The following is a 17,812-nucleotide window of genomic DNA, read 5'->3' as shown; positions in this document are numbered from 1 at the left end:
TTTTATATATGGCATGACCTTGACCTTCACCAAAAATGTGCTTAAGCTATTATTGGTATCCACCATTTGACAAAATTTCAAAATAATATCTTGATAACTGTTGATGTTAGACTGCTAACTAACAAACAGGCAGACAGACAAAAGACAAGCAAACAGAACCAATTACACATTTTCCGCCCTTCGGTGGGACAAGAAGATGGGGAGAATTTAACCCTCCAGTTTTGTGCACCCCACCCCCCTTACTTTAGTGTTCCTGGTCAAAATTGAGCGGTCTGTTTTAAATTAACACAAACATTTTTCACCACGAAATTCAGTTGAGTGGGCCCTACAGTTGGTTGTTCAGTAGGTCATTCAGCCAATGGGGGGGGAGGTTGAGTGTATTCCCATTCATTTGCTATGGCACCACAGATGTAACAAGGATGATTAAAACACTCAAAATTCAATGAAAGAGGTGATCATCACTTTTATGTGTTCAAGTGTTTGCAATTTTATCTCAAAATCTGAGATTTTTCCCCCACTGTGCTCCTCATACTCCTGATGTACTTTTTTTTTTTCGCCTTAAAATGAAATGCATAATCCATCTTCCTGTCCAGCTGACCCCAGTCTGATATGTCTATCTACCAGAGATGCTGACGCCAATGGTGGTGAACCTCACCATCTCTGACATAACATGGGATGGCTTCACTGCGTCCTGGAGCCCCATGAGTGGGGACTTTGACAGCTTTGTGATTGAGGTAACAAACCTGGAGAATTTTGCAGAGAGCCAGAACCTCACTCTGTCCGGAGACGCTTTGAGCCTGGGTATCTCTGGGCTGAATCCCAACACCAGCTACATGGTTGGCCTGTATGGGATGTATCAGGGCTCCTTCCTTGAACCTGTGTACAGTGAAGCCACCACAGGTACCTGCAACTTGCAGCGTTGCAGCCTTTTGTCCTCTAAACTGTCCTTCTTTTCCATGAATAATTTCTACTAAAGTCAACATCTGTGAAGCATACACATAAATAGCTCTGTTGTCTCACTCTCAATGGAGCATCTTCACCTCGCAGCATGAAACAAGAACATCATGATAATAACGCAATTGTTGTTTATGGCCTCAATGTCCAACACCCTGGACACAGTGCACTTTACTGCTTCATCTTAACCAACATGCCGTTTACCATTCCTCACCCTCCAGCCACTGATTCTGTCTAGCTGAGAGAGGGCAGGGTGATGCGTACATGTGCCTCATCACTGACCCAAACCCCTTGACTTACCTCCGACTGATCCCCTTATCCCAAAGTGCATGAAGCCCCCCTCTGCCATCCCTGCATCGTGGTCCGGTCTGGCGCTGATGTGCTGCAATGATTGCAAAAGCAAACCAATAACTCTCAGCCTCCCCCGCCAGTCATACAGCAACAGTGCGATAATCTCATATCATCTCATCAGCCCTCATTCAGCGTATAATTGATTAACCATGACCCATCATTTGCCCGTCGATGTGCAAGCGCTCACAGTATGCGTGAGTATCCATGTCATCTTTCAGTTTGTGTGAATGACGCTGGGGTGGTTTTGTGGATTCTGATGAAGTTTATTTTCACGGAACATCAAAGTAAACACAAGTCATTTCCTTTTGGACTGCTAGGTGGCAAATGATTAAATCTTCTTGTCACTATCAAGGTAAAAAGCTAATAACATAAAACGAAGCTAACAGTAGCATCACCTCGATTTACATCTGAATTTTGTTTTTAGTGCATGCTTGCATGTAAGGACTATATTTCCTGCAACATGTAAATGAAGTTTAACTAGCTCTCTAACTCATCTGCTTTGAATTGCTTTGATGCCGCGTTATGCTTTGAATTGATCAGCATTAACATGCCCAAACCATGCTACATGTGCATGAAATCTGCTTAATCACATTTTCAAATTTAAGTCAGTGATTAACAACTCAAACTTGCAGGTAATTTTGAAGGCCTTTTGAGTTTCTCTCCTTGGCTTTACATGTTGCTTATATTCAAGGTAAAGAAAAGAGTATATTTAGTTTCCAAAATTTTTACAGTGACACAATTCTCTTAATTTTGAACACGGCTCTACAAGCAATATTAAGGGACACACTGGGATACAATTCAAACACAGACTTTCAACTTTAATTTACAAGGTGAAACAAGAATGCTGCATTGCCACAGCTGAGAAATCACAGCCATTTTAATGCGCAGTGCTTTTTAAATGTTGAGTTGAATTGCTTTCATAGTATTCTCCGTAAAATGCTATCCAATCAGCTTTGCTGCATTTGGCTGAATCACCGGAGACAATAAAGCTCTGCATACTTCAGAAATTGTCCAGCTGCTTCTGTGTTCGGTCACATTAGCAATAAACACGTCTGGCCTGGTAGCTTTAGAAACCATGCATGGCTGTACATACTCTCTTCACTGTGTTTTACGGTGTTTCTATATGTTTGAAATCATCGGGTATCTCCATACGCTTTCAGTTTTAGAAGTGGTCCGGCTTTTTTTGGAATGCAGGATACGGGCGGATTTTTAATATTTACCTCATCATTCTTGTTCCCCTTGAATTAAATTTGAAAAGTCTGTGCTTCAGTTGCCTCATGGTTGTGTATTGCAAACCTATTGCGGTGGCAGCCACAGTGTCATGAATCGCTGTGCGGCAGGCAGGAGTTGGACCCAAAGTGCAGGACTCACAGACTCAGGGAGGTGAACTCAAAACTCAGCTTTATTTGCTGGCAGGGAAAAAAAAAAAAACAAAAAAAACATACAAACTAATCTAAACTGGGAACTTGGAAAACACACACACACACACACACACACACACGACGCGACACTGACTCAGAGAAACACAGGGTTTAAATACACTGGGAAGTAACGAGGGGAATGAGACACAGAAGGAGGGCACAGCTGGGAGAAATCAGGACTGACGAGACAAGCAAAGCAGGACGCATTCACATGAGACACGGACCATCAAAGTAAAACAGGAAGTATCACACAGAGACGCGAACTTGACACAGTGGAGACAGCAACTAAGAAATACAGAGACATAAACCATAAGGCAGAGGTCTAAGAACCAAAATACACAGGGAAATACTCAGCTGGGAACACAAGAGACTAGACTAGAGAGAGTAACAAAAAACCAACCATGAGAACATAATGCACAATGCAGAGTGACAGAAAACAAGAAACTCAAACATGCAAAGACACAATTACACAGAACAGAGGGGACACAGAGAGACATGAAGGGCAAGGGATCAAAACTAGAAGCCATAGAATAAATCACACACACAAGTACAATAATACAAAAATCACAAAGAACTAAAAACGCTGGGTCAGGAGACCCAGGACCGTGACAGTACCCCCCCCCCCCCCCCCCCCCAAGGGCTGGCTCCAGACAGCCCAAACACAGAAAGACAAAACCAAACAGAAAACAACCCAGGGCGGGCGGCGGGGGCCCAGGACGGAGGGCTCGGAACAGAAAACAAAAGAAGAGCACGGCAAACACCGGCGCCCAAGAAAACAACCCAAACACAGAGCAGTTCAGGGGGCCGACCGCGCGGAAGGCAACGGCGGAGACGTGGAACCAGTTCAGGGGGCCGACCGCGCGCAAGGCAGCGGCGGCGGCGAAGGAGACGACGGAGCAGTTCAGGGGGCCGACCGCGCGCAGGGCAGCGGCGGCGGCGAAGGAGACGACGGAGCAGTTCAGGGGGCCGACCGCGCGCAAGGCAGCGGCGGCCCCCCAGTCTCAGGCGTGCTGGCCATGGCCTGGTGGGCACAGGACCAGGCGAGGACGAAGACTCGGAGGCCGGCCCAGGCGAGGACGAAGCAGAAGCACAGGCCGGCCCAGGCGAGGACGAAGCAGAAGCACAGGCCGGCCCAGGCGAGGACGAAGCAGAAGCACAGGCCGGCCCAGGCGAGGACGAAGCAGAAGCACAGGCCGGCCCAGGCGAGGACGAAGCAGAAGCACAGGCCGGCCCAGGCGAGGACGAAGCAGAAGCACAGGCCGGCCCAGGCGAGGACGAAGCAGAAGCACAGGCCGGCCCAGGCGACGCTGAAGCAGAAGCACAGGCCGGCCCAGGCGACGCTGAAGCAGAAGCACAGGCAGAGGCTGGACCAGGCGATGACGAGGCGGTCGCAGGCGGCGGCTGGACAGGCTCCTCGGGCCCTCCAGCTGATGCGGCGTGAGGCTGAACGGGCCCCTCGGACCCTCCAGCGGAGACGAGGAGGTGCTGGCTGGGCTCACTGGAACCCCCAGCGGACGAGGTAGATGGCGGCACGGGAGCCGCGGAGTGCTGGATGAGCTCATCCGAGCTTCCAGCAGGAGCCGATGTAGAGCCAGAGAGAATTGGGACCCCGGGCTCAACGTTAAGCTGGCTAGAAAACTGCACTGCTACGGGGAACTGGGCCAAAGGTTCAGGTGCGACCTGAGCTGCTGGACACACGGGGACCTGAGCTGCTGGACACACGGGGACCTGAGCTGCTGGACACACGGGGACCTGAGCTGCTGGACACACGGGGACCTGAGCTGCTGGACACACGGGGACCTGAGCTGCTGGACACACGGGGACCTGAGCTGCTGGACACACGGGGACCTGAGCTGCTAACGGTGGAGAAGTAAATGACTGCACAGGGGACTGAACTGATGTCTGTAGTAACGGTGGTGGTGAGAGTGGAGTAGGTGGTGGAGTTAATGACTTCACAGGGGAATGAACTAGAGGTAGTGACGGTTGTGGTGCTGGTGGTTGAGTGGGTGACTGTGCTAAAGGAGGCTGCACTGGGGACACTGGAGACTGCACTGGGGAAAGCAGGGCTGCTGGGGACTGCGCTGGGGACTGCGCTGGGGACTGCGCTGGGGACTGCGCTGGGGACTGCGCTGGGGACTGCGCTGGGGACTGCAGTGATGGTTGTAGTGGAGGTGTGACGGGTGGAGGAGCGGCTGAAGTGGCTGCGGGTCAGGCGGCTAGTGGCTCAGCTACAGAGCATATTAACGGCAGGGCTATGGGTTGAATGTCTGACTGAGTAGCAGCCTGAATGGCTGGGTGTAGTGATGGTGGTGGTGGAAGGGAAACAGGTGGTAGTGTGGATGACGGAACTAAGGGCGACTGAGTGGCAGACCGAACTGATGACTAAAGTGATGGTAGAGGTGAAAATGGAGCGTGTGGTGGAGTTAATGGCTGTGCTAGCGGGGACACAGGAGACGCAGCTTGTAGCTGGGCAGCTAAGAGAGCTTCAGGAGGCTGGGCAGCTGATAAACTGTTCACATTACCATCCGTAGCACAAAACACAGCCCCTGAACGAATAGTCCCACGGTTCGACACAGAAAAAGAGTCCTTACTCACCACAGCCGGCGATGTACAAGTCTGAATGTCCGGCTGTGGGGTGGCGCGCTGGCGGCGTGATCGTCGTTTCTTTTTTGATGATGGCTCTGACGGGCCGAGCGGCTCCACATCCGGCCCTTCAGGCAGGTGGGTAGTAGCAGCTGGGGGATGAAGGTGGAGCTCGTTGTGGATTAAATCCTGTTCGAGTGGGTGGAGCGCACTGAGTAGCCAGGGAAGACCAGAGATTAAACGCTGTAGTTTGGTTTCCACAGCACGGCGAAATTCCTTCCCCTCATGTTCGAGCCACAGATGCAGGAGTCTTTCCACGGAGTAGATAATGTCCAGACGCAGTTCTTCTGGTGGGTTGAGTGCTGCTGGGTCCATATCTGGTCGCGTCGTACTGTCATGAATCGCTGTGCGGCAGGCAGGAGTTGGACCCAAAGTGCAGGACTCACAGACTCAGGGAGGTGAACTCAAAACTCAGCTTTATTTGCTGGCAGGGAAAAAACATACAAACTAATCTAAACTGGGAACTTGGAAAACTCACAGAGAGACCCACACAGCAAGAGGGACAACACGACACTGACTCAGAGAAACACAGGGTTTAAATACACTGGGAAGTAACGAGGGGAATGAGACACAGAAGGAGGGCACAGCTGGGAGAAATCAGGACTGACGAGACAAGCAAAGCAGGATGCATTCACATGAGACACGGACCATCAAAGTAAAACAGGAAGTATCACACAGAGACGCGAACTTGACACAGTGGAGACAGCAACTAAGAAATACAGAGACATAAACCATAAGGCAGAGGTCTAAGAACCAAAATACACAGGGAAATACTCAGCTGGGAACACAAGAGACTAGACTAGAGAGAGTAACAAAAAACCAACCATGAGAACATAATGCACAATGCAGAGTGACAGAAAACAAGAAACTCAAACATGCAAAGACACAATTACACAGAACAGAGGGGACACAGAGAGACATGAAGGGCAAGGGATCAAAACTAGAAGCCATAGAATAAATCACACACAAGTACAATAATACAAAAATCACAAAGAACTAAAAACGCTGGGTCAGGAGACCCAGGACCGTGACACACAGTTAGAATTGTGAAGATTGTGTTTCTGTTTAAAAAATCCTGAATCTAATTGTGTTTAAATAACTGTGGTGCAGGATTTTTGCTTTGCGTTTAATGCAAAAAAAAATACATGCATGTATTTAATCACAGCTTCTCAGACTGTCAACAGTTACTGTTGGTGGTGGTGAGCGTCCCGTAACGCTAAATGTATTCCTTTCTAGAAAAAGATCAATTTCTAATCATTTACTTGTCATTTAATAATAACATTTTCTGCATAAATGCCTTGGTGACAATCTAATCATGGTTTCTTTCTTTAGTGAATCAACCAGTGGTTGGCAAAATATATATCATGAACTTAACGTCAGAGAGCTTTTCAATCCTCTGGAATGGCACTGAAGGAGAGTTTGATGGTTTTGTCCTGGAGATAATTGATTCTGATTGGCTGATGGAGCCAAAGGAGTATAACATATCCCATGATGTAAAGTCCTATGATGTCACAGGGCTCAGGCCCAGCACTGATTACATAGCCTACCTCTATGGAACGTACAAGGGATCCAGAACAAGTGCAGTCAGTATTGTTGCATCGACAGGTAATCGGTTTTATGTGTATCAAATCATTAGTCTCCAAGAGAATTGTTGTTACCTTCACTCTAAAGTTGACTTGGGTTTTAAAGTGACAAATACATGTGTTATCTTTTTTTTAATAAATGCATATATTTTATATTTTCTCTCCCCTGTAGCTGAAGAGCCTGATTTGTCCAAGCTAGTTGTTTCTAACATTACCTCAGACAGATTCTCTCTGTCTTGGCGGACAAGAGAGAAGGCTTTTGATAAGTTTATAGTAGAAGTCAGAGAGTCTGCTTTGCCCTCGCAGGCAATGGGGCGCGCTCTGCCTGGAGATGTGCGCTCCACAGTAATGGCGGGGCTCAAAGCGAGCACGGGCTACAACATAAAGCTGTATGCCACTGGTGTTGATGGCCAGAACACACAACCCCTATTTGCTGTAGCTACAACAGGTATCACATGACTTGCATTTCTTGACACTGGACATGCCGCCTACATTGTTATGTACATGTATGCAGGACGACATAACTGAAAAGCCATGTTCTTTTTTTATTCAGAGGACATCCCACAGTTGGGGCCCATAGCTGCTTCATCTGCGAGTCCACATAACCTCAGCTTGTCCTGGAGCACTGTGTCAGGTCATTTTGATGGCTTTGTTATCCGAGTCAGTGATTCTGAGCAGCAGTCTGAGACACTGGAGTTCAGATTGCCTGGTGATGTCCGTAACATTACAGTCACTAACCTGATGGATGCTACAGGCTATGATATTGAACTATACGGTATTTCTCATGGGCGTCACACCCCCACAGTGTTAGCCCACGCTGTCACAGGTACTACGTATTTTACTCATATCTTTTATTCTAATACTTCAAGTATACTTTTTTCCACCAAAACTAAAAAGGAATTTAGCTCCTTTTATCAGTTTAACTTAGCAGAATAATTAAATGAATTCAATATGCAGGTCAAAATCCCAAAACACCTTAAGAGCAAAGCGGACATGCATCACAAGCAGCTTTTGGGTTTTTTTTCTGACGCTCATAATCAGCAAGCATTTGTTGATGCTTGAAACATTCATAGTCAGTTTAAAACAGATGTGGTGTCGAACTCCAGGCCTCGAGGGGCCGTGTCCTGCAGGTTTTAGATGTGTCCTTGATCCAACACAGCCGATTTAAATGCCAAACGACCTCCTCAACATGTCTTGTAGTTCTCCAGAGGCCTGGTAATGAGCTGTTCATTTGATTCAGGTGTGTTGACCCAGGGTGAGATCTAAAACCTGCAGGACACCGGCCCTCGTGGCCTGGAGTTCAACACCCCTGACTAGGGAAACCAGTATGGAAGTGCTTTAAACCTGCATTCTATTTAATGGCCACCAGAGGGCAAACCATCACGTTTCAAAAAGACTCAAGACTCAATAGGAAAATGGCACAATGCCCTCTTCCTGTATGAGTGCAATAAACCTTTTTACTTAAAACTTCTTGGGCTTCAAGCCATTCTGAATATTTTACGCCCATTTTGAAAATAATGGTCATTCAAATAGTGAGAAAGAAGGATAATCGTTTAGGATACGCTAACAGCTTGTAATGGATACATGCACCTTTTAACCATCTTTCACTCCAACTTATTAAACAACCAAAGAGCTAGACAGAATTTAGAAACCCAACTCTTAACCTTTTCCACCCTAACCGGAGAAGTTATAAACCATTTTTATGTGTTAATAATCATCCACCTGGCTTGTCCTCAGAATTTGAAGTTGATTTCTTTGACTTTTTATCTGATTTATAAAAAGTTCAGATAAAACAATTATTTCAGGCAAGTTTAACATCCATGTAGTTGTTCAAAATGACAGCCTCATATAGTTTTTTATTAGGTTTTAGTGGCTTCTCTCAAAGTGGAGCCCTCCCACGCGCCACGTTAATGTTAGAGAGGAAATATTATCTTACTAATTTAGAAGATCTTTGTTTGGCCTCAAAATAGTTCTTGTAAGAGTAGCTGACAAACAGTTAACTGGTCATTTGCAAAACAATGGTTTATTTCAAGAGTTTCATTCAGGATTTAGAGTGCATCATAGCACAGAAACAGAGCTACTAAAGGTTTTGAATGGTCTTTTTATGGCCTTTGACAGTGGGCTCATCTCTGTGCTTGTCCTGTCAGACCTCAGTCCAGCAATATTTTAAAACATGTGCAGGTATTAAAGTTACAATGCTGCAGTGATTTAGCTCGTATCTCTCAAATAGACTCCAATTTATTCAACTAAATGGCTAGTCTTCTTCCCACAAAGACGTTATTCACAAAGGATTTTTTGCTGGGACCAATTACATTTACATACCTATTATTAGGAAACACTGCATACATTTTAATTTCTATGCAGATGACACCCAGGTTTATCTAAATATAAACTACAGACTTAAAGGTATGGATGACCTCTAATTTCCTACTTTTAAATTCAGATAAAAATGAGGTTATTGTAGTCATTCCTAAAACAGATATTTGCGTTAGATGACGTTACCTTGGCCTCCAGTAACACTGTGAGGCACCTTCAGCATGCACATTAAACAAATGTAGAGGACTACCTACATTCATTTTCACAATATTGCTAAATTCTGAATCATCCTGTCTCAGAGTGATAAAGCTAGTTCATGCATTTATTACTTCCAGGCTGGACTTTTGTAGTTCATTATAATCAGGTCACTCTAAAAGCTCCTTCAAAAACCTTCAGTTGACCACTGCAGTGAGAGTACCCATTAGGACGAGAAGGAGAGAGGATATTTCTCCCATAATAGCTTCTCTTTGTTGGCTGTCTGTTCAGAGCTGAATTTAAAATCCTTCCCGTCATGCGCAAAATAACAATAATGAATATTCAGGCCCTGACATATTTTAACCCTAACAGAGCATTTTGCTCTCAAAATTGTCCCCACAGTTTTCAAAAGTAAAATCGGAACCAGAGCCTTCAGCTATCAGACTTTACTATGGAACCAGCTCTCAGTTTGGATTCAGTATATAGACACTTACTCTACTTTTATTAGGCTTAAAACCTTATAGTTTGGGTCAGGTCAAGTTAAGGAAGCTTTGGCTACTGGGGGCTTTCAATTAAGCATTGAGGGATAGGGAATAACACCTCCCACAACCAACTGAAAACCAGTTAGGGAATTTGCATTTTTCTCTAAGACCCATGTAATTTGGGCTTCAACTTCCAACAGCACTGGAATACTTATTTTTTCCCTCAGCAACTATTGGTTGCCAGTAGAAGTCTCTAGGACTGTGTTACTGGGGCCTTAAGTGGCTGCTGGCTACAACCGTCTGTGTCAGCATATCTGCCAGTCAAAGTGAGCAACGTACGTGCAATTGTCATGAAGAAAACCAATACACAAAGACACCAAAATTGCATTTGTTTCGTGCTCTAACTCAGTCTTAAGTGGCCATTCAAGGAACTGCATTTTTTAGCACTTCTGTGTTTGCCACTTTAGATAGTGTGAGGACAAAGTACTAAATTATGATGCATGCTAGATTTGCCCTTAGTGTGTTTTGGCCTATAACTATTACCTTGTAAAAGAACTGTGTCTGTATTTGCTTTTGCAACCATTGCACACGTTATCCTCCTAATGAAGTCTCGTCCCCCTCCTGCCCTTCCCCCTCCCCCCACACACACTCCTTCCTCCCATTCAATTAAACCCACATTCCTCTCAGCTCCTTTGCCTAAAGTGGAAAACTTGACCATTTCCAACATAACCCCCTATGGCTTCCGTGTGTCGTGGGGGGTGAAGCATCAGCTACCGCAGGATAATCTAACCCCCTCTAGTGGTGGCTTCAGCCATTTCCACATAGTGGTGACAGACTCTGGCTGGCTGCTGAAGGCTCAGGAGTTCACTGTGCCAGGAAACCAAAGTCACCTGGACATCGGGGGCCTCATTACCGGCATAGGCTATGAGGTCCGACTGACAGGGGTGTCAGAGTCAGGGCTTCTCTCTCGGCCTCTGACTGCAGTGGCTGTGACAGGTACAACTCAGTGCACTGTAAGCCCTCCTGTCTTACTACAAAGTCCAGTGTCTGACTTTGTTGAAGCTACCATGGGTGTATACGTGTATAACTATTATAACCATTTCAGCTCTGCAGTTTCACTATCACAACCTGGTGCAGTTCTGTGATATTTACTAATCACTGATATTCATTTCACGCAACAAAAGACATTGTGTAACAAAATTAGCCTGAGGACGGATACATCTAACTCAGTGCCACGTTTTGATGGTGAGACTTCAGTTCAGTACTCTTACCTAACCCTAACTCAGATGACCTTTTTTTCCAGTATGACCTCACTTTTCCTTGGTTTTAAGCATCTCCTTGGTATGCAGCTGTGTCACCGAGAGGAAGAGGTGTTGAGCTCCCGTCTGTTTCTTCTTACCTCCAAAATATGAGCAAGCACATTTGTTTGTCTTCATATTTTAAAATGTGTTTTCCTTCGCATTTTTAATCGCTGATAGTCAGACAGATATCTATGGACAAAATCCAATTATTGCACCATGTTACTCCCTAGTGAGGCTGGTTTGTAGATCAGGTTCAAACTCCCTGGATGGATATGAACCACTCAATCGAAAATGACATTTTCATATGGAGGAAAACACGGATAAATCAGCAGATATTCTGAGCATGAAATGTCTGTTGATTTAGCTTCTAATCTCGTTTGTCACCTGCCATTACTTTTAAATGCACTGAATGCATCCAGGCTGGCCTTGAGGACGCATTTCAACAAGTGTATGCTGAAATCCTTCCGAAAGAATCCTTCTGTTGACTGACATCTACAAAAAGCATCTTGTCTTTTCATTCAAGCGTATGCCTCTGTAGTCCATGCGCTGTATTTTTTACTGATTAACACTAATGGATGCCTAAGCATGGCAGATTGGTGGCGGTGGACAAGAAGGCCCTCAGGCTGGAACCTAATCCTGTCTTGCCCGATTTCTGACCTCTTCCAAACTGATCCCTGTGGGTGTTTCTCAGAACGTGATGAATATTGCTGGGAAATCACCAGACGCGCTGCAAGGTTAATGTTTCCCTGTTTAACCAGAGGCTGAGCCAGAAGTGGAGCATCTCTTTGTCTCAGACGTCACAGCTGACAGTTTCCGTCTGACGTGGACTGCCAATGAAGATCTGTTTGACCGATTTGTGATCAAAATAAGAGACAGCAAAAGGTTAGCCCATCCTCAAGAGCACAGCGTCCGTGGCGATGAACGAACCAAGGTCATAACCGGACTTATGGGTGGCTCCGAGTATGAAATCGAGCTTTACGGTGCCACACTGGATCGACGTTCCCAACCTATTACAGGGGTTGTTCAGACAGGTATACTGAAAAACTGTAGAGTGTGCAGTCTCATGTTAACTACCAAACTTTCTGAGTTTTCAGTGCGACATTCGACTTCAGAGAACTCAACCCAGTGTCCCACTAATCATCTTTATTCCTCTGGTTTCTTTGAAACTTCACGTCTGTCGAAAAACGTCCTTTTGGGAAAAACTGTGTTTTCACATACTTACTTACGATACTTACAGTTTTTACTTTGCTTTTTTGCTCTCTGCGCAAATCCATTTGCTTTTTGCTAGGCCTCAGCACTCCCAGAGGACTTCACTTCTCTGAAGTGACTGACTCTTCAGCCGTAGTTCACTGGTCCATGCCTCGCTCTCCGGTGGATAACTACCGCATCACCTATGTGCCATTTGAAGGAGGTAAGAGGTCAATCATTGTTTATACAAGTTACATTTAAGGTTGAATTTAATTAAACAGTTTTAATTTTAGCTTCGTTGTTGTGTCCGTGTTCATCAGATATACTGATGTTGACATGTCAGAAACATGCATGTGATAATATCAAAATTAATCCACTTATCAGTTCAGTTTCACTTTCTAATTTCAGAAACAGACTTTCAGTAACAGTGTTCACTTCTCTGTGCAGCTCTCACACAGTCAGAATGTGAAGAAGAGCGACTCTCTTCCAGGTAGCAAACCCGCTAAACTAGGCTCAGTGTAACGCTGCTAAGCACTGGAAACAGGCGGACCGCTGAGGACTTTATTTGCATGTCATTTGTTGTGTGCTCTTGTGTTTCCATACTGTTCGAACTACAGTAATGGCTGGCATTCTGTTAAAATACTGCTGTGCAATGCACATTGACTCACAGGTGTGATGAATTCTTAATTCTGTACAGATCAGTGACATTTATTAATGCTTATTTGGTCGAGGTTTTTTATTTATTTATTAATGCACCGTTCAAGATAATAGTGAATTAAAATCTTTTTGATGTTCTGTTGGTACTTCTGGTGCGTTACCATGCTAATGGCGTCACACTGGCAAACATTTGGTCCAGTAAACAATGAATTTTATACATTTAAATGTATAAAATATCAAAAAGTCTATAGATATCACTTTTCAATAAATCTGAAAAAATGTATCAACTCCTCTGACATCAGTGATACTGATGCTTTTCTAGTCTCTGGAAAACTTAAATTTTCCATGATTTTTTAAATCCATGTCAGTGACATTCCCCATCGGGCTTAGGAGCAAAACTTCTAACATGCTAATCTAAGATTGCAAACATTGTAAATATCTTGAGGAAAATTCTTTTACTTTACTCAAGAGGATGGTTCTTTTGTTTGAAAACGTGTGCTTTCATTTTCATCTTTAGCTACTCAGTGATCTTCCCAGAACTGAAATGATCCCTCCCTGTATGCAGATTTGTTCTGCTCTTGCTCAAAGCTGCACGCCTGCACTCAAGTCACATGCCTATCATGTGCTGCTTGTACAGAGTTCCTGTGCTTCTGCTATAGCCCTTCATCCTGCCTTTCTTTCTGACAGCTGATTGGTTAGTGGGCTCACCAGATGAAATTAAGGCCTTTAACAGCATGTCCTTGGTTCAATCACTGGTCAACCTTTTACCATAGTTCAGTGACAGAGTCACATAGTTGTCGAGCTATTCTAAAAATGGTGCAATATGTTTATTGTCAATGCAAAATCTGTACAAGAGGGAGCTATATATCAAAGTTCAGAAAGAAAGGAAATATAAACCCTTTTCAAGGTAAAATACCTGCTCAGGCTAACCGGGAACGTCTCACTGTCAACATCATTTGATACTATTGGCACTGCACTACTTGGAGATTTTTCATCTTATAAAAATATTTTTTTAAGAAGACCAATTTCCAGCTCAATATTTTTTTATCCACTCTGCCAGAGTAGTTGTGCATGATTCAGTTCAATATAATAGTTATTTACTTGATGCAGCCCCTCAGTTCACCCAGTCTGTGAAAGAAGGTCCCTTCCCTTTAAGCCAACTTTCTTTCAGCAGGTGGGTAAGGTTACTGTTTAAACTGTCACAACCTGCTAATCGAGCCACTCGCTATGCAATCAGTGAGACTCAAGAGCAGACACACAGCGTTTTGTGCAGTCTGAAGTCTGAGCCTTTGACTCACAGGGATTACTTACAAATCTACTGACCACATTATTAGAAACTTTAGCCATATTTAATATCCATCAATGGAGTCCACTAATGAAATATGCAATAAATCCTCTTTAATGATTGTTGCTTTTATTAGATAATAACAGATAGAAAGGAAATACCAAACAAGGTATTATTAATAATAATATTAATCAATTTTATTTAAGAGCGCCTTTCAAGACACCCAAGGACACTTAACAACAGAATAAAACACATAGTGTAACAATGACAAAACGAAGAAAAAAGAAAAATATTTTGTATGCATGTATTTAGCTCTTGTGTCACGATTCATAGCACACAAAGATGATTTGTGAGTACATGAGCATGGATGAGAAGCTGAACACAGGAAATCTACGCACGCCTGATCTACAGAGTACAGACATGCAGTTTGGAGCAAGAGCAAATTTGTTTTTAGCTGCTAGTTTTGAGGAAGCTCACTTCATCATCATAAATCATAAAATATAGGACCATGCTCTTGAGTAATGAAAGTAATACACTATCATTAGCAATACGGCGCACTGTGATTGCAATCAGTTTGTCATTTTTTAGTTGACGTAAGCATTTATCTCAGCCTTACAAAGGCTTCTCTTGGCCTCAATCTCCAGTACTCAAACATTTATCACCACCCACCACAAAGTACGTGAAGAGCTTTAGTACATCTTGTTCAGTACAGTGGAAATACACCAATAGATAAAATCTGACACCTCTTGACAAGCTTGTCTTTGAATCAATAGTACATGTGTTTGTTCTCTCTCCCCCACAGGAAGACAAATGACATTGACTGTAGATGGCAGCGTGTTCGAGGCTTTGCTTCCCAATATGATTCCCGGAAAGACGTACCAAGTAACCGTCAGTGCTCTGAAGGGTCTGGAGGAAAGTGACCCCAGCACAGACACTGTGACCACAGGTTGGCTTTTTTCTCTTATGCAGCCTTGACTCTGGCAATACTGGAGTCAGTTAAAAATGTACTGACCCCACACGTTTTCTCTGTGATCTTCCTCGTGCCCCGCAGGTTTGGACAGACCTCGTGGTCTTACTGTTATCAATGTCACGGACACTTCGGCCCTGTTGCTGTGGCAACCATCTGTCGCCACTGTTGATGGCTACATCATTACCTACAGTGCTGATTCTGGTGTGTCTCTGAGTTTAAACGAGCTTGCTTTCTGTTCATTTTAACTGACTTTGTATTGATTGCATAATTTAATTCCTGCCCTATAGTGTCCCCAACAGTGGAACACGTTTCTGGGAACATTGTGGAGTTTGAGATGAACTCCTTGGTTCCAGCAACCCACTACACCGTGGGAGTTCATGCTATGAAAGAAGCTCAGAGGAGTGCTTCTGCTGTTACCGAATTCACCACAGGTAAACACAGAAAGATGTCCAGATTGTATAAAAGTATTGCTTAATATAAAAGATGGGGAACACTCTATAATATGGCCTGTTACTAAAGATGTAATTCCCTGGAATTAAATGGAATTTCACTGTATTTTATTTGAAATTCTAATTTAATTATACAGTCCCGGTCAAAAGTTTAAGACCACTGGAAAAATGGCAGAAAATCCTATTTTGCATGGTTGGATCTTAACAAGGTTCCAAGAAGAACTTCAATATGCAACAACAAGAAATGGGAGTGAGACAAAACATGTTTTTGAGCATGCAATTTATTGACAACAACGCTTAAACTGAAGCAGGCTGCTTTACAGCTGATCAAAAGTTTAGGACCACATGCCTTTAAAAGGCCAAATCTGTGCAAAAATGTGGATTCATTGTCATTTTTTGGCAGGTAGTCACACTGTGATGACGTTCTCATGGCAAAGACAAAAAAACTTTCCTTTTTTGGACATAGTTGGGTTGTTAAACTGCATAACCAGGATCTCTCGCAGTGCGCCATCACTGCTGAGGTGGGACGCAGTAGGACAGTTATTTGGAATTTCTTAAATGATCCTGAGGATTATGGAACAAAAAAGTCAAGTGGAAGACCCAAAACAATTTCACCAGCACTGAGCCGGAGGATCCAATTGGCTGTCTGTCCATTACTGGTGCCGACTCCAGCCCCGAAACCATAATTTGTTCAATGTCATTTTCTGTAACTGTAGCAGTTCTTAACATTACTTACACATTACTTCAATTTCCACAAATTAAAATTATTTCTTTGTTTCTTGTTAAAGACTGACTTGTTACCACATTATTCTGGTGTACCTAGCTTTAAGAATTTGTATATATAATTACATTGTAATTTCAAACAAAATACAGCAAACTTCAATTCAATTACACCCATATTTCTGAGCCATATTATGAACAGTTTCCTGATGTGTTTATGGTCTCATTTGCTAATTTAAAGTCTTGTTTTTGTAATTTAGGGGCCTCATTAGAGTAAAAAAAAGATTAAAAGTAGCTTATTCTTCGAGGTGAATCTGCCTGTGATTGAAAAAATCCTGCCATAGAAACATCTGGTTTTCCCACGTCTCTGTCTATCTTTTATATGTAGTATATCAGCGTCAATATAACCTTAAGCAACATGCGCTGATTTCTTAACCACATCAGCTGTACCGAATGATTAATGTGATGCTGTATTTGCAGATGTGGACCCTCCTCGCGATCTGATAGCTATGAATATTCAAACTGACAGCGCCACTCTGAAGTGGAGACCACCTCATGCTGCTGTCACTGGATATATGCTCAGCTTCTCCTCTGCTGATGGAACAATCAGGGTACGTACATGCCCGTGTCATTTCATCGTTTGACAACAGATATGTTTTGCCGTGTTTCTCCAGTTTTTCTAACTGTCGTTGAAAGCGCAAGTTTCCGATCATTTAGTTATGCTGCAATAGGCCTGGGCTGCAGGGGGCTTCCCATAATGCTCTGAGAATTTCTCTTTTCACTCTCCATTTTGCATTTAGTTACTCTTCTCCACAGTGACTTTTTTGTCCTGTTTCCTTGCCTTGCCTGAGACAAAGTCTGCCAATGTCTTCCTGTTAAAAGGGTTTTTTTTCTTATCGCTGTTGCAAGGCTTCTTTGCTGAGAAAACCTTTATTTGTGAAATTTAAAAAGTAAAATCTGGAGCTCTGATAGATTGTTAGGTCCTAATGTGCATTTTGCACAACATTTCAGAAAACAGAAAAAAAACACAAACAATAAGAAATGATATCATGATGAGTTCTGGATGATTTCCAAGAGCTGCATGCCCTGAAACAGAAACAGACACAGTGCAGGATTCCTTCTCCTTTTTTTCACCATCTGTAGTTTATGAAATCCAGCTTATCAGTGTTCTTTGTTAAAATATTGCCTTACGCTTGCAATCTCGTCTTCTTTCTTTCAGTTTGAGGGAATAGTATAGAACAAGGAAATGACATCAACCCATCGTAATGCTCTTGGGTTCAATCCATTCCAATGTTCA

The 17,812-nt window shown here is 43.7% G+C and overlaps 1 protein-coding gene across 5 annotated transcripts in view; it reads left to right on the top strand.

Moving 5' to 3' along the window:
* tnca (tenascin Ca) overlaps positions 1-17,812 on the top strand; it is a 38,930-nt gene that overhangs the window by 16,340 nt on the left and 4,778 nt on the right. For 2 of the 5 annotated variants that reach the window (XM_085464264.1, XM_085464267.1), the window contains 11 exons: positions 625-900; positions 6,702-6,974; positions 7,125-7,400; positions 7,506-7,778; positions 10,633-10,941; positions 12,005-12,277; positions 12,535-12,657; positions 15,179-15,322; positions 15,428-15,547; positions 15,634-15,777; positions 16,996-17,126. In XM_085464264.1, coding sequence (XP_085320390.1) covers positions 625-900; positions 6,702-6,974; positions 7,125-7,400; positions 7,506-7,778; positions 10,633-10,941; positions 12,005-12,277; positions 12,535-12,657; positions 15,179-15,322; positions 15,428-15,547; positions 15,634-15,777; positions 16,996-17,126 — 2,342 coding nt within the window. Of the gene's footprint in view, positions 1-624; positions 901-6,701; positions 7,401-7,505; positions 7,779-10,632; positions 10,942-12,004; positions 12,278-12,534; positions 12,658-15,178; positions 15,323-15,427; positions 15,548-15,633; positions 15,778-16,995; positions 17,127-17,812 lie in introns of all 5 variants that reach the window. The other 3 variants (XM_085464263.1, XM_085464265.1, XM_085464266.1) reach the window with 3 other exon arrangements.

Source organism: Copadichromis virginalis, linkage group LG7 (genome assembly GCF_057382275.1).
Source record: "Copadichromis virginalis isolate Kocher_CV1m ecotype Utaka linkage group LG7, C_Virginalis_male_GT1.1, whole genome shotgun sequence".
NCBI lineage: Eukaryota > Metazoa > Chordata > Actinopteri > Cichliformes > Cichlidae > Copadichromis > Copadichromis virginalis.
This window is presented reverse-complemented; position numbering and strand designations above follow the sequence as displayed.